The sequence below is a fragment of the Pipistrellus hanaki genome (genome assembly GCF_964339955.1).
Source record: "Pipistrellus hanaki genome assembly, chromosome: 17".
Lineage (NCBI taxonomy): Eukaryota > Metazoa > Chordata > Mammalia > Chiroptera > Vespertilionidae > Pipistrellus > Pipistrellus hanaki.
In genome coordinates, this window is record NC_140519.1 from 27,637,497 (window position 1) to 27,657,859 (window position 20,363).

The window sequence follows — 20,363 nt, forward strand, 5'->3', positions numbered from 1 at the left end:
CTGCAAGTTCTTCATGTAATTTTCTTTCCAGATGATGCCATCATTGTTAATGTTCTCTTTGGGATTTCTTGTTTCTCGGTCAAGTTCATGGCATTGCCATTTGTGAAGAGACCTTCCATTTATCGTATCAATGTACGGTATATTACGGTATGTTCGAAAAATGTCATTCATTAAAAATTTAATTAAAAAAAGAACTGGTGTTGCCTTGGAAGTGGGGGATAGTCTTATACAGCGAATATAGGCCTAAACCTATGTTTTAACTGTAAAATTAGGGGGTCATCTTATATGCCGGAAAATACGGTATGCCAAAACCAGTTTGGCTCAGTGGATAGAGCATCGGCCTGTGGATTGAAAGGTCCCGGATTCGATTCCGGTCAAGGGCATGTACCTTGGTTGCGGGCACATCCCCAGTAGGGGGTGTGCAAGAGGCAGCTGATCGATGATTCTCTCTCATCTATATTTCTCTATCCCTCTCTCTTCCTCTCTATAAAAAATTAATAAAATATATATTTAAAAAAAGAAAGAAAGAAAGAAAGAAAGAAAGCCACATAGGCTCTCACAAACTACTGTTGCCTATTTTCCAAAGTGAAAAATGATTACTTAAAAAATCTATTACAAAATCTTGCTTAGGAACAGGGTGACAGAATCTAATTTCTTCCACATTTTGAAAACCAGGATATCATTTCCACTTTTCCTATCTTCTAATCTCTCACTTGTTCTCCCTGATTTCCCAAAGATTCCCCCCCGAGTTTCACTCATGTAGTGCCTCCATCCTTCCAGGGCCTGGTGTGTAATCTTCCCAGCAAAGACTGTGTTCCTCTGAAGCAGTGGTGTGCTCTTCCCAATACCACTTCTTTCTGGGGTTCCACTGTACCTTACTTGGACTCAAATCCCAAACCATTCTTTTCATAAAGCAGAAAAGTAAGAAAGTACAAGTTATATTTCCTTTCAGCCATCTGTCCATATCATTGTTAGCCTGAATGCAGAGCTGCCTCCTCCTTATCATCCTGCACCACAAACATCTAAAGATAGCTCCTGTTGTCTTTGGCATTGCTAGGGAATCTGTCCTCATCTGAATGACTATTTCTTTTGAATAGTGTGTTAACAACCAGTGAAAACTTCCTGTCCTTTGCAGTGGGCATGGCCCTTGTGGATCCTGGTGTAATGTAACTCAGAACCCAGATACTTAATTAAGATCTCAAGGATCTTTTGCAATGTAGCTTTAGCTCACATTGAGTCTGAGGTGTCTGTGAGGCCTCTGAGTGAAGAGGCTGTGTATACAACTTATTGTATATACAATTTATTCTATTGGCTTAGGGTTGGATATATGCCAATACAAATACATCCCAAGAGAAAGATTTCACAGAGCATTTATGAGTGTAATGAGCCCACTATTTCTCTCTCTCTCTTCCTAGTAGCTGCTACGCCTCTCACAAAAGGAGTAAGAGAAAAGATCTTGATCTTAAGTTGTCCAGTGCCCTTGTGTCATCTTCGCAGCACCACAATTTATAAAACAACCAAATCTCTGTCCAGTCTTCTCACCACAGCACAGTGGTGAATGTCTACATTTCTATGTAACATCCCCAAATTATTGCTGTGGACAGTCAAAAGTAACTAGTTGTGATAATATCAAGAACCGAAAGGAAGTCTATTTCCAATATCTTGATAGGAATGAAATTACAGATATGTTAATAATTGTGGTGTCCTTCTTTGTCCTTGTCCCAGAATCCACTGCTCTCTGTTCTTGTGATGGAATTGCTTTCCCTATGGAGAAAGAGCTTCTTGATTATCAGGTTGCCCCAATGAGGAGCAATTCTCCATATAATACCTAACCCTGGCTCATGTCCTTCATTTGTCATTTGTCAGAGGCTGGTTCTGACTCTCCTTTATATTGTAGGAGTGAGTCTGCTAAGACCCAGGGCTGAACCTGGAATGTAGAGGCTGTGGGAATTAGTAAGGAAGAACTGTATTTCCTCAAGGCTGAGGCCATGACTGTTCTCATACTACCCCTAGCCTTGAGTCCACATAGAGTAGATGTTTTGATTAGTCTGCTCAAGCTGCCTTAACATAATGTGACAAACCTGGTGGCTTAAACCACAGAAATTTATTTTCTCACATGTCTGGAGGCTAGAACTCTAAGATCAGGGTGTGGTGGGGTTAGTTTCTTGTGAGGGTTTTCTTCCTGGCTTACAGACAGCTAGCTACCTTCTTGCTCTGTCCTCCCAGGGCCTTTCCTCTGTGTGGGTACAAAGGGAGAGTGCTTACAGGTATCTCTTCCTATTTTATGTAAGGACATTAATCCTCTTGGTTAGGGCCACGCCCTTATTAAATTCTTATAGACCCTATTTCCAAATACAACCACATCAGGGGTTAGGACTTCAACATATGAATTTTTAGGGGGACATAATTCAGTCCATAATAGTGCACTATTCATATATGTGGGATATAGCAGTTTGTGACTAGTGGATCTTTGATTGATTAAATGGATGAATGACTTCGTGATTAATTTTTGGTGATCAGTTGGAAGGAGAAGAGACTTGAACAGAGCAGGAATTTCCTCTAAGGCCCCTCAGAGCAGTTCTGAATCCAAAAGGATCCTGTAATTTCAACTGGTGGGTCTCTGCATCTCTCCTGTCCCATTTACTGGAGACCAGTAGGTTCATGTAAGGGATTAATGAGGCCACAGATATGGGTTTCAATCCATGTGGATCAGTTAATTTCATTCTGAGAAAGGCTATTCCATAACCACAGCCAATAAGCATTAGGTATGAGGAGCGAGACATGGACAATTTAGAATAACCCAGACACAAACATTTAAGCTCATCTAGTATTCCAGCACTGAACTGCCACTATCAAACAACATACAAAACAGGAATGCCACACAGGGTCAGAATGCAGATATTTTTCTTTGCAATGGAAGTCCTCATTCTAAATATCAGAGTGGAAAATTTGGGTTCATTTTATTCTTGTAACCTCTTAAAGCTAATCTTTAAGTTGTGTAGTATATGTTTAGGGAAAAATTTAAGAATAAATAAAAAACATCAGAAGAAATGAAATCACCCACAAAATTTCTTGACCCCTTAATAAAATTGTTCCTAAGCTTTTCTTTTACATACTTGAATTACATATGAGAGCTTTTCAAGAGAGATATATGCATTTCCCACATTTAAATGCACATTTATAAAATAATTTTCAAGGTCTGTATAACACTTCACCTAGAAGATGTGTAGTCAGATGCATCCTGTGGATATATGTGGGATTTATTACCAGTATATATACAAGGTAGCAGGAAATATAAATCTGCTTTAACTCATAGTTTACATATAGAATTTTATGTTTCATTAGCCAGGATTGGCATAGTCAAAAGAACGCATAATTCAGCCTGCCTGTTCTCACTTGGATAGTTAAAAAATGAATTATTTCCTTTTCTTTCCAATCAATGAGGATTTGGTGATGAGATGACTAACAAAGTACACAGATGGTCCTCCCCACAAAGGCTCTCTTCTCATCATTACTTCCTATAACATGCTGAATTTCTCCCAAGAACTCCCCATACGTGCTATTGGTCAGCTAGATACAGGGCTTTCATACACATTACACTCTGTTAGTAATTTCTTTCCTGGTACACAGACCTACCAAATGCCAATTTTCTGACAAATTACATTATGGACTTCAATTTTATAGTCACTTTCGAGAAAAATAAATATCAATAGAAAATTCACCAAAAAGTGACATTCTCCATGAGGGCAGCATATTTTTTCTTGTTTCCCTGTGTCTCTCTGTTACATTTATGCTGGCCCTGGATTGTGACAGAGTCGATGTGCCTTAGGTGGAAATTTAGGGGGCTGGAAAGTGAGGGTGTTAGGCAAGGGAAGGCACCAGAGAACTCATTTTTCTTGATTGCTTACCACAATGCACTAAATACTTGAATAAGTGCTTTATATATTTTATTATATGTAATACTAATCATAGGAGTCAGGGATTATGTTTTTAAAATAAGAAAACTGAAACCCTGGCCAGGTTATAGGTTGGATTACTGGTCAGGACGCAAGCCCCGGTTCCTGGCTCGATCCCTAGTAGGAGGCCTGCAGGAGGTAGAGAGGATGTTTCATTCTCACATTCATGTTTCTCTTTCTCTCCCTCTCCTTTCTTTTCTCTCTAAAAATAAATAAAAATTAAATAAAATAAAAAAAGAAAACAGGATATATGTGAAATGATTACCATGGTGAAGTTAATGAACTCAAATGATTACTTTTTTGTTTGTTTTGGTGAGAACACTTAAGATCTACTCTCTTGGCAAATTTCAAGTATTAAATACAGTGTTATTAGCTGTGGTTACCAGGCTATCCATTTGAGCCTTACTCATTTTATAACTAAAAGTTTGTACCCTTTGACCATTATCTCCTTATTTGCCCCAGTCGCAAGCCCCTGACAACCATCATTATACTCTCTAGTTCTGTGAGTTTGACTTTTACCCCCTCAGATTCCACATGTAAGTGAAATCATACAGTACTTGTCTTTTTCTGTCTGGCTTATTTCACTAAGCTTAATGCCCTCCAGGTTTATCCATGATGTTGCAAATGGCAAGATTACCTTATTTTTAAAGGCTGAATAACATTCCATTTATCCATCGATAGGCACTTAGGTTGTTTTCATAGCTTGGCTGTTGTGAATAATGCTACAGTGAACATGGAGTGCAGATATTTCTCTAAGATACTGATTTTACTTCCTTTGGATGTATTCCCAGATATGGGATTGCTGCATCATATGATAGTTCTAATTTTAATTTTTTGAGGAACCTCCATATACTAGCATCCATAATGGAAGTACCCATTTACAATCCGACCAACAGACAAGGGTTCCCTTCTCACTGCAGTCTCGCCAATATTTGTTCTCTCTTGTAAATTTCTCGATCTTCAAGGAATTTTATAGCCAAAAGGTTTTTCTATGCTTTTTCTGCAAGTTGGCACCATATACCTCTAACTTTGTAAGTAAAGGAAAGCTCCTCTAAGCTATATAGCGAGCTTGTTGCTAGAAACTCAACAAGCTGCAATATGTTTTATTACATTGATAACTCTGGTCTACAATGTTTATGCTTACACAAGAATATAAGCTTTTGGATTTCCTTTGTGCAGGTTTTAATCTCCCAACTATATGTAGATGCTCCCAACTACAAGAAAGAGGGGACCTGAGTCTAAGCCAGGAAACAATGGCTTCCCTGTCCCATCCAGGAATGAAACCATGGAGGGAATTTTACACACTATTTCAATTGTTGTCTCTCTCATTTATTCAACTCTTTCTTTTTGCATGAGTGTCAAGTTGAATTTATCTAATCTTAATTAAAGTCATATTAATCGAACTCCTCTGCATATTCAACTTGATACATAGCTATTGGACACCTTCTTAATCTCACTTGACCATCCGAGGGGAACTGGGTGAAGGGATGGCAGAAAGCCCTGGTGATCACAAGGGTGCAGTGAACCCTTTCATTTCAGATCAGAAGAATGGCAGCAAGTCATCAAATGACATGTCAGGTGATTAAGTTAGTTCAACTTTGATAATCTTTGATGATCTCTTTCTCTCTTTCCCTCAACAGGCTGGTCCATTCAGGTCCAGGGAAAGGATCTCCCCAGGCTGGTGTGGATCTGTCCTTTGCAACACGAACGGGTACCAGGCAGGGGATTGAAACGCATCTCTTCAGAGCTGAAATCAGCAGGGACCTCTCCCACTGGACCAGGAGCATAGTACAGGGCTGCCACAACTCAGCCGAACTCATTACCGAAGTCACTACGGGTGAGCACTGCTGGCCATGGGCTCCCCATGTCACACTCTCACAGGAAAAACACACCCTCTACTTCACCCTGGCCTCAAAGTGGCCTCCCTTCCTAGCCTTTGGGGATACTTAAAATGTCAAAGGGAAACTTAAAATCTAAATTTTACCATGTGCCCTCCTGAACTGGAGCCTACGAGTTTGACTGTGAAAAGCCTTATCCCATCTTCATTCAAGAAAAGTTCTGAGTTGGCAAGTCAGATGCAGTTTCCTGCCTATAACCCAGGTGGCTTAATGGAGGCATGACCTTGAAGGCATCAACTAGAAGGGTTCTCGTTATAAACAACAGAAAACGATTTTGAGTATTTTATCACAGGATATAATTATTGAAAATATATTAGGTAGCTCACAGAACTGATCAGAAAACAGGACAACCATTCTCTAAGAAAAGAGCCAGAACCAAAGGCAACTCAGTGGGGGAAGCAGAGCAAAGGGTTGATGCTTGGGGACAGTCAGCATTCACTCCTGTCCCTGGTATAAAAGAATAGGCAAGCCGGATGGAGGGAGCACAATTTCTTGTAGTGCACTAAGAAAGGACAAACTAGAAATGGGACGTGTGCACAGAAGGAAGAACCCTTCTTTCTATACTGTACTATGGATTGAGAACTTGCTATATGCAGGCAATTTATATAAGGTCTTTTAGTGTTTCTCATTCTGTGAGAAACAACTCTTTTGGGGCCCTAAAATCAACTGATACAAGACCAACATTTTAAAAATGAAATAGTTTGGAATAGAAACATCAGTGTAAATCTATTTGGGTTGTGTGTGTATATGTGTATGTGTGTGTGTCTCCTAGGTCACAATGCACAGCCTCCTCTCATCTAATAATCCTCACGATTCTCTTGTCTTTGTGATTTTAAAAGTCAGAAAGCAAATTCTTAAGTAACTTGCCCAAGATCACACACCTAATAAACAACAGCACTGACTTTAACTCTATGTTGTGTCTCTCTCAAGTCCATTCTTCATTCCCTGCACTGCCTACAGAGCCATGGACCTTCTCACTGTTATGTCATTGTTCCCAAAACAATAGTTCTGTTCAGACTGCTGTGATAAGTAACTTTTCATGCCAATCTCCAATCCATACAGATAGGTAGGCAGGTAGGTAGGTGATAAATATTATAGATGAGATAGATAGATGATAGATAGATAGATAGATGATAGATAGATGATAGATGATAGAGAGATAGATAGATAGATAGATAGATAGATAGATAGATAGATAGGAAACACATGCTGTAAAGTCTTGTACATCTGCTAAGGTGGACTCCTTATTTAAGCCAGTGTTTTTCATCAGCCAGCACGACATACGGTTAACACTGCCTATAATGCCATTGTTCCTGACTCTGAGCTCTAAGACAAATTGTTTCTGGTTCTGAAGTTCAAGACCACCTTCGTCTAGGTCTCCTGTGGTCACTCATAAACAGGGCATTAGGTGACCCAGTGTGGAGTATCTTCAACAGTCTTCCAGTAAACCAATCTTTGAGAGTTCTTCTTATAACATTCTCAGCACACCCTCTTCTCTGATGCTTTCTTGCCATTTCTTTCATTTTTCTCTGTCTTTGAGGATGTAGTACAAGGTACTAATCACAAGTGTGGGTTTTAAAGTCAGAATGGCCCGGATTCAAATTCCAGCTCTATTTCTTTCTCAGTCTCTTACTGAAAACCTCGTAGTTTTTCCCATCTTTAAAAAGGAAGAAATCATAGTACCTCAAAGGGTGAAATCAAGAATTGAGAGAAATAATCCATGTAAAACACCTGGTACTTGGCATGTAGTAAGTGCTCCCTAAGAATCATCAGTGGTTTCTCTTGTATTTCTCCAGACCTATGCGGGCCAGTATGCTAGGATCTAGTCATGTGTGGCTATTTAAATTGAAATCAATTAAAATTAAATAAGTGCCTCAGTCACACTAGCCACACTTCACGTGCTCAACTGCCACTTGTGCCTAATGGCTACTACATTGGACAGTGGAAATCCAGAGCCTCTCCTTTGTGTTGGGAAGCCCGGCAGTACAGCTCTACTCTTAAGGATTTCCCATGTGACATGATGGGTACAGTGTTTCTGAACCTTAGCTGTGCTGAAAACGGCAACAAAAACAATGTTTTTTAAGTGCTATCCTCAAAAGCCTCAGATTGCTGATTCCCACCTCCAGAAAAGTTGATCCCAGCAGCCTGGGGTGGGGCCTGAGCACTTGGGTCTAACGAAGTACCAGGTGGCGCTGATGCAGCTGGTCCATGGCCTCTGTGAGTGTACTGCACTGCGGCGCAGCTTCCCTCTGCACCCAGGAGTATTCGAAAAGATGGGACACGCATCAATGTGTAGAAGGGTTTCTCCACACTTACTCCATTCATGCAAATATGAAAATCCAGTTATTTTGTAGAATTTTTGCTGCGTCACCAAGCTAATTGATCTTTTTGAAATTATCCTGAAACAAATGAATGCCCCCCAATATTCTCCACCATTGTTGAAAACCTTTTTTGTCACTGAATCTTATTTAAGTATACATGCTTATTCTGCAAAGCAAGAAAAACTGGAGTTTTTCAACCCATGAGTAGGAAAAGTCCTAAGCCACCGGGAAACAGAATTGAATGAAGTTTTACATGGAATATCAGAGAAGTTCAGACTCCTAGAAAGCATAAAGATGGCCAAAGGGATCTGGTTTAGTTGGCATTCCACAAATTCCATAAACTCCTTCTCTCTCAATAAACAGAACTCTATTTCAATGGGACAACAATGAGGCTTTGGTATACCAGCCAAAGGAGAATAACACGGGCTTGTGTGGCCTGAGCTAGCTGGGTGCTGGGAGAAAAGAGATGGTGGCAACAAGCAAAGGTGCAACCTGGCTACAAATTTAAAGATGCCTGCAGAGTTGGGCAAAGAGTTTTAGGTTTTAATCAGGGCTTCCATTAACTTGCTAATGTGTTCAATTTATCCTGTGTAGGTGGAGAGCATCTTCAGGTAACTAATTCTGTTACATAAAGGCCATGAATGCCATTTGAAGTCAACTAGAATTAAAAATAACCACAACCAGTCCATTCAGAATATCTGATGGCATAACTTCAAAGTTCCAACATAGAGGAAAGGGAAAAAGAGAAACCCAGAGTTAGAACCCATTCACACACATATTCTGCAGGTGGTAGAAGTGTAAACTGTAAAAAATGAGGATTCGAGATGAGAAGCCATAAGTATGTCTACCACTATCCTTGGTTATCCTCGGACCTGAGGGGGGTGGTAGTGGTCTAGGGCCCTTCTAAGAAGATAACAAGGCCTAGTGAAGGGCTCAAAGATAATAGAGAATGTGCCTTTGGAAAAAATCAGCCCTTAGTTGCAAGGTGAATGCTGCCTGGGGTAAATCAGAGGAAGGGGTTTGTGTGCTAACTGAGCCACCTCATTCTGTGAGCTCATACAGAGAGACTTCTGTTCCTCTCTCTGTTCCAGACATTCTGCAGGTCTCCGCCACCCCACTGTTGTTAGTACTCTGAGACGCCAAGATCCCTCTCCACATCCCTCTGTATCCTGAGTCCCAGAGTGTGAGAAGCTACATGGCACAAACAAAGTAGAAAGACCTTGAATTCTGAAATCTAAGCCACCTGAGTTGTGGCAAGCTCACCACTCTAATCTTCGCTTTTTTTTTTTTTCACCTGTAAAATATCCAGCTAAGGTCCTGCAACAGAAGGGTGTGGGAAGTAAAATTCAGTTTGGTTTATAATGCAGAGCTAAGCTAGTGTTGGTATAGAGTGCTCAATCATGCCCTTGTTCTGCTCTTCCGAAACCCCCTCCCTCAAGGGCTCTCACTTGTTTATGGAGGCCTGAGTGGGTCTGCTTGCCAGAGTCTGTTAAATGTGGTGGTTTGTGATAATAAATAAATAAATAAATAAATAAATAAACAAATAAATAAATAAATAAATCCAGCCGATGCTTTTTAACCTTTCCAGAACTCTTTGGTCAAGGGTTTTAAATATCCTCAAGTCTTCCTAACCTAACGGGAACTCGGATTCTGAGGGCAGTCCCTTCACCAGCTCAAAAGCTCAAAGCACAAGTCTCCTTCCTAAACGCAATGAGCACAGCACCACAGAGGAAAGCCGGCACCTCACCTGGTCCAGAGGTTTCAGTTTTGTTCCTTTGGGTCAGAGGGCACCATGTGGGCAGCACCTGAGGTTCCTGGACACCTCACGGGGCAGAGGAAGGACACAGCCCTCTTCATGCACCGGCCACACCTGATATCTATCAATTACAACTGCCTTTCCAGGGCCAAGGTCATCCACTCATTGGGAAATTTAAAAAGGCACTCCTTTTATAAAATGAGCTCAGTTCAACTTTCTTAAAAAAAATTTAATTATTTTTGAACAACTCACTCCTGACTTCTTACGTATGTCAAATTTGTAAGTGTTGGTCATGTACATAATGCGTGTGTGTGTGTGTGTGTGTGTGTGTGTGTGTGTATGATGATGATAAAGATGATTCAGAGGTAGCTTACTCTAATTCAGATGTCAGTTTTTTCAGGCTTGAGACAAGGACTCCTATGTGTCATATGATGGACAGATTAGGGCTGGGGACCAGATAAAATTCAGTAAATCCCAGCAAATGGGATTTCTTCCCGTTTATTTCCTTTAGTTTCACTGAGCATGTTAAATTACAAGATCAAAATCAACCCAAGGAGAATATTTTAATGAACAATTACTTATTTTTAACTTCAGAAATAAATTTGGGGTTGGTCACTGGGACTGAGGAGAGTTGAAATGTAAGTGCCTGGGAAAATGGGTTGCCTTGCTGAAACTGGTTTGGCTCAGTGGATAGAGCGTCAGCTTTCGGACTAAAGGGTCCAGGGTTCAATTCAGGTCAAGGGCATGTACCTTGGTTGCAGGCACATCCCCAGTGTGGGTTGTGCAGGAGGTGGCTGATCAGTGTTTCTAGCTCTCTATCTCTCTCCCTTCCTCTCTGTAAAAAAAATCAATGAAAATGAGTTGCCTTCTGTAGTTCATCTCTCTCTTCCTCTCTCCCCTCAGCTTGCACCTACAGAAACCAGGAGTGCCGTCTGACCATACATTATGACAATGGATTTTCTATTACCACTGAACCACAGGAGGGTGCCTTTCCCAAGACAATCATACAGGCCCCATATGAAAAGTTGAAAATGTCTTCAGATGATGGAATCAGGATGCTGTATTTAGATTTTGGAGGCAAAGATGGAGAACTGGTAAGTGCCCTTTACTTTAGAAAGTCTGATTTCCTGCCGGACCGGTTTGGCTCAGTGGATAGAGCGTCAGCCTGCGGATTGAAAGGTCCCAGGTTCGATTCCGGTCAAGGGCATGTACCTTGGTTGCAGGCACATCCCCAGTAGGGGGTGTGCAGGAGGCAGCTGATCGATGATTCTCTCTCATCGATGTTTCTAACTCTCTATCCCTCTCTCTTCCTCTCTGTGAAAAATCAATAAAATATATTTAAAAAAAAAAAAAAAAAAAAAAAAAGAAAGTCTGATTTCCTTTATTTCATTATGCAACACACCTATAATGGCTTGCAAACATAGTGCTGCCTTGTATTTATTTAGCATTTGACTATTTAAAAAGTACTTGCAAGTTCATGTCTTTCTTTTTCTTTTTCTTTTAAATATATATGCTTTTTATTTCAGAGAGGAAGGAGCAGGGAGAAATAGAAACATGAACAATGAGAGGAAATCATTGCTCGGCCTTCTCCTGAATGCCCCCTCGTGGGGATGGAGCCCACAACCCGGGCATGTGCCCTTGACCGGAATCAAACCCAATACCCTTCAGTCCTCAGGCAGATGCTCTATCCACTGAGCCAAACTAGCTAGGGCCGGGTTCATGTCTTATTCAATCCTTAAAAAACTGATCAAATCCAATTTTCCCAGTTATGTTAGTCTTATTTTCCACTAGAATATTACATAAATATTTGAACCCAAGGAAATAATCCTTTATGAAGAAAGCATTAAATGATGCTCAAACATAGCTTCAAAATGTACATCATTTTTAAAAAGTATCAAGCATCTCCTCTAGCATTGGCGTTGTGCTGTCAGGGATGCAGAGATGTGAAATAGCAGGTCCTGGTCAGCTGGGAGGTCCCACAGGAGCAGAGGGCATAGAGCACTGAGGCTGGAGGAGCTGGACCAGGGCGGATTCCAAGCCACAGTGGAGAGGGCCAAAGGCCTAGAAGTTTGGGTGGAGGAGGGGATGTGAAATGTCCAACAAAATGCAAATTTACCAGTGAAGGAATCATGCTTTTCATAACAGTGCAAATAGTCCCTGTGTTTCAATCTGTGATTTTCTGTGATTATTACCACCTGCTGTAAGTAGAAAGTACATTAGTTCAGATTCCCTGAAGGGTGAGAAATGCCCTTCCTTCTATTTTCTAGTAAGTGTCGTTCTTGAGATTTCTCTGGAAGACATAGCATCTCATTTAAGCTGTGGAATGTAGATCAAAGAGGACCTTGATTTTGTAATAACTAGTCTCAATTTGGGTCCTTCCTAGTCACTGGATTAGTCAACAAATATGTATTGACTTCCACTTGATAACAGGGATGGGGAATACATAAAATTCAGAGATAAATCTCAATTTAAAAGATGCAGGAATTTCACTTGGCCAGTGTGGTTCAGTGGTTGAGCATCGACCTATGAACCAGGAGGTCACGGTTCAATTCCCAATCAGGGCACATGCTCAGGTTGTGGGCTCGATCCCCAGTGGGGTGTATGCAGGAGGCAGCTAATCAAATAATTTCTCTCATCATGTTTCTATCTCTCTCCCCCTCGCCTTTCCTCTCTGAAATCAATATATATATAAAAAGATCCAAGAATTTCAATTCAACTACTGGCCTCCCCACAATCCATTCTTTCCCACCCTCATCTTTCTAGTTATTTCATTGGTAATTCTTTGAAAACCACTCAGGGCTGACTGAAGGAAAGGGCCAGAACCACTTAAAAGAGCTTAGGGATCTTTAATCCTAAAATTCAGCATCACTATTCTAGAACAAGCCCTACTACTAGCCCTGACAGAATATCAGACTTCTTCCTAAGGCAGCCATAGGGAGTCATGATGAGTCCTCAACCTATGGCTGACAGATGATCTACATTCACTTTCTGAGGACATTTTCCAGCCAGCCATTTTTCTAACTTTGAAAATGGATCCACAGCATTTTATAGGATATTTTGTCACTTATTTGTATGTTTCAGTCAGTAAATTCAGCCCGAAGCACCAGTTGGGAAATGAGAAAGTGATCCGAAAGTCCATTTTACTAAGAACCCTCCTGGCTCAGCTGCAGTTCTGCCAATCACCCAGCCATGCGCTTTTCCCTAGAAGAGTCGAAAAGAACAAGAACCCGTCTCCTGCTTTACCCTTGACTTGAAAATTCAAGGCTATTTTTGCCTGTGAGGAAAATCACTTGTCTAAATGTCAGCCTTCCTGCCTTTAATTACGACCTGACCTGGAAGACTTAGGAAGGACTGATTTTCTGCCAGTACATGAGGCTGATAAGCTCAAGTTCACAGACAGCTCCCCCAAAGTGTCCGGTTAAGCAATCCCAAGAAGCAGGCAGTGGGCCTTTGGGGTGGGGGAAGGGAGCAGAGAAGAGTTGTGGGAAAGCCAGGAAGGTGAGGGTCAAGAGGCACGTGTCCTCTAAGTCTGGAGTCCATCACCACTGTCTTGGGCAGTCCTTCTATTGCTTTGAATCTGAGCCTCCCCATCCATAAGATACAGGGACTACAGTACATAATTTTTAAGGTGACTTTCAGAAGTTTCGTTCTGTTGGTGAAACAGAATATGGTGATGAAGCCCTCACTCTGACATCAGATAGACTTGCCTTTGAGCCCACACTTTCTCTGTACTGCATGATTGATGATCTCAGAAAGCTTTATAACTTCACCCAAATCTTAGTTTCCCATAGACGTCATAGAGATCACAACAGCTACCTCACAAGATTTTGTGAAAATGCAATGACAGCATATAAAAATTAGCACAGTGCCTGGTTCATATATAATGTATAAAACCTACGTTCGGCTTGTTGTTTTCCATCATCAGAGAGAACTGGGGACAGCAGATGAGACTTGGGACAACGCTCCCAGTTCTCCTGAATTGGGTCAGGTGATACAAATTCATTGTGACCAGGCATTGGCTCGGCAAGAACAAACTGAGGAGGGTGAGACTTTGGAAAGGGCCTTACCACATATGTGACATTCTTGCCTACAGCAATCCAAGAGTCCAGGCCAGAGGACAGTGAGGATACAGTTGCTGAGCAGCATGGGCCCTGTTTGGAGCGTTTAAGGAGTTTTTACCTACAGATTCTCATTTAATACTCTAACCAACCTGTGAGTTGGGTAGGACCGAGAAACTCAAACCAACGTGACATTTAGTGCTGCTTCATGTGATATCTAACCTAACATACACAATATCATTATTGTGATATTGGAAATAGACAGTGAAGAAAGGCAATATTAATATTTATGCTATTGGTATGTGTAAATTTCACAGAACCAATTTCTGAGAAAAAGGTATGTGAGATGTAAAGAGTAAGTTCCAAGAGGCACGTTTTGGTCTCCTTGAGGGGCAAGGATTTAAAAACATTAATTGCCCCAGTTAACTCTTAAAAGCAGGAAGTGCTCCGACTGTATGATGTGTCAATCGCTCTTCTGTACCAAGCATTACTTTGATAATCTCTCATGCTCTCTTCTTTTCAAATTTCAGCAACTGGACCTTCATTCCTGCCCCAAGCCAATTGTTTTCATCATTCACTCCTTCCTGTCAGCTAAAATCACAAGACTGGGCCTGGTGGCCTGAACGGAGGGGCGACTGGCCTTTGAGGGAAGGAGGGCTGCGATGCCACCAGCCAGTGTGCCATCCATGTCGCATGCCAGTCAGCTTTAGATGCCAGGAGCCCTGCAGTAACTGTCCCAGACTCCTCTTGTCAACTTCACCAACTAAAGGAGGTATCCTAAGAAGACACCACAGGGAGCTTCAGAATCAAACTGTCTTTTTAGAGCAGTAAAGGGGTAAAGAGGAGAGGGCGCTGGGAAAAATACTCGGCATAGCTTTTGACAATCAAGGACGTTCCAGTAGAACAGCATGTGCAGATCTTAATCACACCAGTTTCTAGGCAACTGGTTCACCCAGGTAAGCAAGGGCTGAAATAGCAAGATGAGAAATGGACATTATCCTCTCTCCTGTCCGGTAATGACCCCATGTTGATTGTGATTTATCTCCTACTTCTGAGTTGACTCTCCCTGGAAAGGGGAGACAAGTCCTTTAAATGGAAACCCACCTTTTAAGTATGAAGCAGCTCTTACTTTTTTCTTAGTGAATTATCTTTCGATGATGTAGAAAGATGCTGAAGTGTCCCATGAGCATATGCTGAGCAGGAATTGAAGCCCCAGACACTGATTTGAGGGGTAAGCTGGTGGAAGCTGAGCCAGCGGAGACTGAAAGATGCTTAATTCTGGGCTGCACTCACACCAAGGTCTGCCATTGTAGAGCCAAAACTGATAGCGTTATTTATAGAAAGCAAATTATGGATTTTTAATGATTGTCATTTGATATATACGTATATATATACAACACATGTGGGGTTAACTAATTATCATAATTTTGTGGTTTTCAGTGGAAGCACTGAGCAATTTATTGACCCTTGTTCCTGCCTGTGCTTGTATGCATGTATTTTTGAACCAGTAATAGAGCAGCCTCATATCATTCTGGATGATCCTGGGTTTCACATATAGACCCAATATTATAATCAAATCTATTGATAGCATCCACAGGTCTTTCAGAATTCCAGGGATATAATATAATGACCTGATATTTTTCTACAAGAATATTTTCAGACACCACATAGCATATTACTGATCCAATGCTTTTATCTTTCAAAACAAATTAATTAAAAATATACCCAATACTTGATTTAGGAGCCACTTTCTTCAAACCCTGCAAATTAGCTCTAGAATTTCTATAAGCATTTGTAACCCTTCTTTCCCATACAGTTTACATAGACAAATAGCCTGGGTGAGATATGTGTATATGTGTGTGTGTGTTTTCAAAGTTGTATTTTGGGAAATACCTATGCAAAAGAGCTTTACAAAGTGGAAACTGTTCAAGGAATGTGATTTTGCTCACTCAGACATAAGTGTTTATTGAATTGCAAGATTTTATTTTAGATCAGCGCTTCCCCAGTATGTGTAACACTAGTTCCAAGGAGCATTGAGTGGTGTCTTGTGGGGGTGGCACTAAGAGGTTGGGAATAAAAAATGTTTGTTAAATATGGAGTTAAGAAAAGTTAAACAAATTGCAGGCCTCCTCGGAGACTTCAGTTTACATTGCAGTTCTCCAAAGGGGTTCCATGTGCCATTCCCTACATTTGCCTACAGAACTCCTTTTTAACAGAGCATCCTGAGAAGTCTATGTTAAAACAAACAGACAAACACAAAAAAATAGGACATCCTGGGTAGCTCTTGTTACAAGAAAACAAACAAACAAAAACTTTGGAAAATACAGTTTTAGAACCTTTTTTTTGTTTGTTTGTTTGTTTCTTATTTTAAAATGCTGAAGAATGTCAAGTCCCAGGCTGACTATTGCAAGGAAAGCTTTGATGCATTTGTAAATTATGCTGCACTCTTTCATTATATATTTTCAAAATCACTGGAATGTTGTTATACAAGATAATTATACTTGTGATTGTAAATAACGTGTTAAATTAGATATATTAATGCTAATTGTTTAATACAACATGTAATCAAAGGTGCTCAGTAGTACTAGTATATGAAGTATGAGTTACTTATAATTAAGTTGCAAAGATCCTATTATATATTTATAGACAAAGTAAAATGATCACAATTACAAATATGATTTCTTCATCACTTAAGTTTTGGACTGATTACTATCTGGGTGGGGAATCAACAGGAACTACATTCTCTGCATTTATAAAAACTTAATATATTTATATTTTAGAAAATATATTTGAATAAAATTAATGCATTTTCTGAACTAAAATGTGTTATTAACAAGAAATAGAAAATTTTACTGAGAATTGTATATATGAATAATTTTATTTTCTTCCAAGTTAGTGTATCATATCAGAATAGCTATGATGAATCAATTCCAAACACTCATTTTTTTCTCATTCTGAATTCAAATTACAAAGACTCTACAGTGTAGATTGTAATCTTGTCTTGATGTGTGTTATGAGTGTTGTGAATGACACACCAATACGTCTGGGTCATGCCTGGTATAATCAAATCCATCAACTGAGTCATTTTGATGAATTTGTCTCTGCCCGACTTGCTCTGTGCTTAGTCCGTTTCTTATGTGAATCAATGAATTATTAAACTTTCAATGTTTGTCCTTTTAAGGTCAAACCAACAGAAAAGAGGGATGTTTAACTGTACTTAGTGGGAAGCTACCCATTTGTTAGAGATGTGCTTGGGTGAAATACCTTTAAACCATCCCATAGGCATTTAAAGAAGGCCAGCAGGAATATAGGTACCAATATTTATTTTTTCTGACTTGAACTAAGTAGGAGAAACAAAACCATACACGTATTAAAAAAAATATCCAGGCAGAGGCCTTAATTAATTCTATCAGTTGATGGAATTAAAAGGCTGAAAAAATGCATGCTCCTTTGTTTAAAAATGTATTGACCCTTCTTGGTTGAAATCAGAAGGAATGATCATAATGGTCAGAAGCACTCTCCCAAAATTAATGTGCTGGGCCTCTCTGGCCCTTGTTTTACAAATATCAGATATTCCATCTTGAGGGAATTGGAGTGGGGTGAGGTGAGGGAGTGGTTTTGAATGTACCTTGAGTTTTTAAAAATGTCCCTATGTTTATAACACAATGGATATCATGTAAAATTTATGTATGAGTTAAATAAATATTCACTTCTGAATATGGTGGACTGCCTGGTGGTCTCATGATAGCCACAGAGGGATATGGTTTTGTGTAAACACAGCCTATTCTCTTCCTAACACTGGCCTTTAGAAGGTGCTAATGGATAAAGGGGATGGCAGTAGCAATGGGCTTTTGGTTTTGGTTTTGGAGTTGTGTATACTACAGTAGTAGTTTCAGGATGGGTCTTCACCTGGGGCTTAGGGACCCTCATTTTTAAGTTAAGTTTTCATGGAATTCCCCCAAGCTCCTAATACTTGAAATCTGTAATGCTAGAACTTGATTTGGGTTTAAATTGCTTGTAATAAATGTAATAGGGTGGGGTTGAGAAGTCATTTTAATATTTGACAATTTAGTAATATTGAGATTACATCTAGAACTGTAGAATCTGTTTTGAAGAGACTTTGGAAGTCATCAAGCATACTGTTGCCCAAAGTTTATGTATAATTTTAGCATTTTAGAGTATATGATTTGCTAGTAACATAGCAATGCAGCAAATATACATAAAAATGAATTTAAACCAGTTAAAAATTTTAAAGTTGTGCCACCTAAAGTCATCCCACATACACTATGGTCGAGGTACTACATGTTCCTAAAAGTTAACCTTGTATAGTAATCCAGTAAACTCAAAAGTTTCTTCCTGAACATATCTTGTAGGTGTTTATTCCACTGGAAATAAAAATTTTCCAGCTCTGGGCAGGGAGCTCCTTATCTCCGAGGCAGGCCACTCCACTGACCCCAGTGCTTAGGAAGTGTTTATATACTGAGAGTAAAACTTATGTGTCCACCTTTCACGCGTTACCCTGTTCTACACTAGAAAACACTGAAAACCCAATCTTTCTCATGTGAGTGTCTTATGTAAAAAGACAATTCAAAGTAGGTGACTACTACCGTGTTTCCCCGAAAATAAAACATCCTCCAAAAATAAGACCTAGCGCATGGAAAGATAATACATCCCCTGAAAATAAGACCTAGCGCAACTTTGGGAGAAAAAATTAATATAAGACACTGTCTTATTTTCGGGGAAACAGGGTAGGTAGGAAGCCATGGGAAAACAAACAATTATATTCACCATTAGCTGATATACTAGTATATATAGGATGTCCTAAAAAAACATGTATATACACACACTATGAATAATTATAAAGGCAGCATTTATTAAAATACATTTCATTTTCAAAACTGAACTGTTAATGTATACATTTTTTTTTGGGAAACCTATATTTAGCAATAATTTGAAGGGCAATTTGGTAATATATATATATAAAAATGTAAAAAATACATGTACCTTTGAGACTTTATCCTAGAGATAAAGTATACAAGTACTAATGTGTAAGGATCATCTTTGCAGCATTGTTTATAATAAGAAGCTGAAAAGATCAACGTGACCATCAAGAACTAAACAACACATTATGGCCCACCGATGCACTAGAATATTGTCTGACTGTTACAAAGAACGGCCCATCTCTAAGGGCTAATGTGGATGAATGTGTAAATGCAACTTGTGCAAAATGCAGATATAAATAGAGATATTGTTTGCTTCTTAAAAAGTGGTCCTCAGGAGGAGTGGCATTGCAGGGGTTCGTGGAAATCTCTGCTGGTGTTTTGCTGTCACAGTGACTGGGGAGAAGGGACACTGCTGGTATCGACTGAACAAAAGCCAGAGTGGGCAGCCTTCCTGCGGTGTGATGACAGTCCCTGCATCCAATGGAACTACTCTCCACATAATTTCTGGGTCCTGAATTATTCATACAGGTGAAAATCCTGTTACCGTAATAATGACTTGAACCTAGACCCTGACTACAGTTTACATGGAAAAGCCTTATTTTATTTTATTTTTTAATCTGATTCAACATATTCTGCGTTTTCTAGATATGCAACTTCCACGTTTATGGAAGGATGGATTTTTGTTTTGTTCAGGGCATTTTATAAAAACAAGTCACAAGCAGCAAGCGTGAACATGGTACTTGAGTCACCAAGATAAGACCCCTGACTACTTTTATCTGTGCCCCATTCATGCTGAACCGAGGTGAAAGTCAACTATTGGGTGACTGTTTTATCTCAGTATGGCTGCTCTCCAGCACCTCCACGTTGAAATGCATATATTTTATTATCATGCTGTCTTTTTCTAAAATGTCTTTACCTTACAGTCAGGGGATATCAATCAAAGCATCCTGGCTGCATGTTGGTTATGTATCTGTACTATGCAAATACTGTGTATCTCCTCAGACACACTCAATGTCATCTAGTCGACTCTGAGCTGCTTATTCAAGGTTATGCACTGCCAGCTCTGCTTGAACTAAATGTTTCTGCCACTCAGAGCCAACTAACTGTTTGCCTGGAAACGCAGCATCCCCTAACTCTCCCCTTGGCTGCTGCCCGGTCACCAGGCTAAGGAGATGCATACTTGAATTTCTGGCTTATGTCATCAATTCCAGACTTGGATGGTAGGCTACACTGTAGGGCATAAGAAAAGTACCCTGAACATCTGCTAAGGTAATGACCTGAACCACACAGGACTGTAGGGGGATTGAAATGTCTGTGGGCCAAACAGGAGTTAATAATAGGAAGGATTTGAGTAAATAAAATAATCCTCTTCCTGCTCCCTCTTGTCTATTTCTGAGACATGGTTTCTCCATAGACTCTATATCCTGAGAG

At 40.0% G+C, this 20,363-nt stretch overlaps 1 protein-coding gene across 1 annotated transcript in view; it reads left to right on the forward strand.

Moving 5' to 3' along the window:
- SNTB1 (syntrophin beta 1) overlaps positions 1–17,706 on the forward strand; it is a 187,964-nt gene extending 170,258 nt beyond the window's left edge. The window contains exons 5-7 of the mRNA XM_084864974.1: positions 5,597–5,793; positions 10,835–11,025; positions 14,520–17,706. Coding sequence (XP_084721100.1) covers positions 5,597–5,793; positions 10,835–11,025; positions 14,520–14,612 — 481 coding nt within the window. The 3' untranslated portion in view covers positions 14,613–17,706. The remainder of the gene's footprint in view (positions 1–5,596; positions 5,794–10,834; positions 11,026–14,519) is intronic.
- The last annotated feature ends 2,657 nt before the right edge of the window (positions 17,707–20,363 follow it).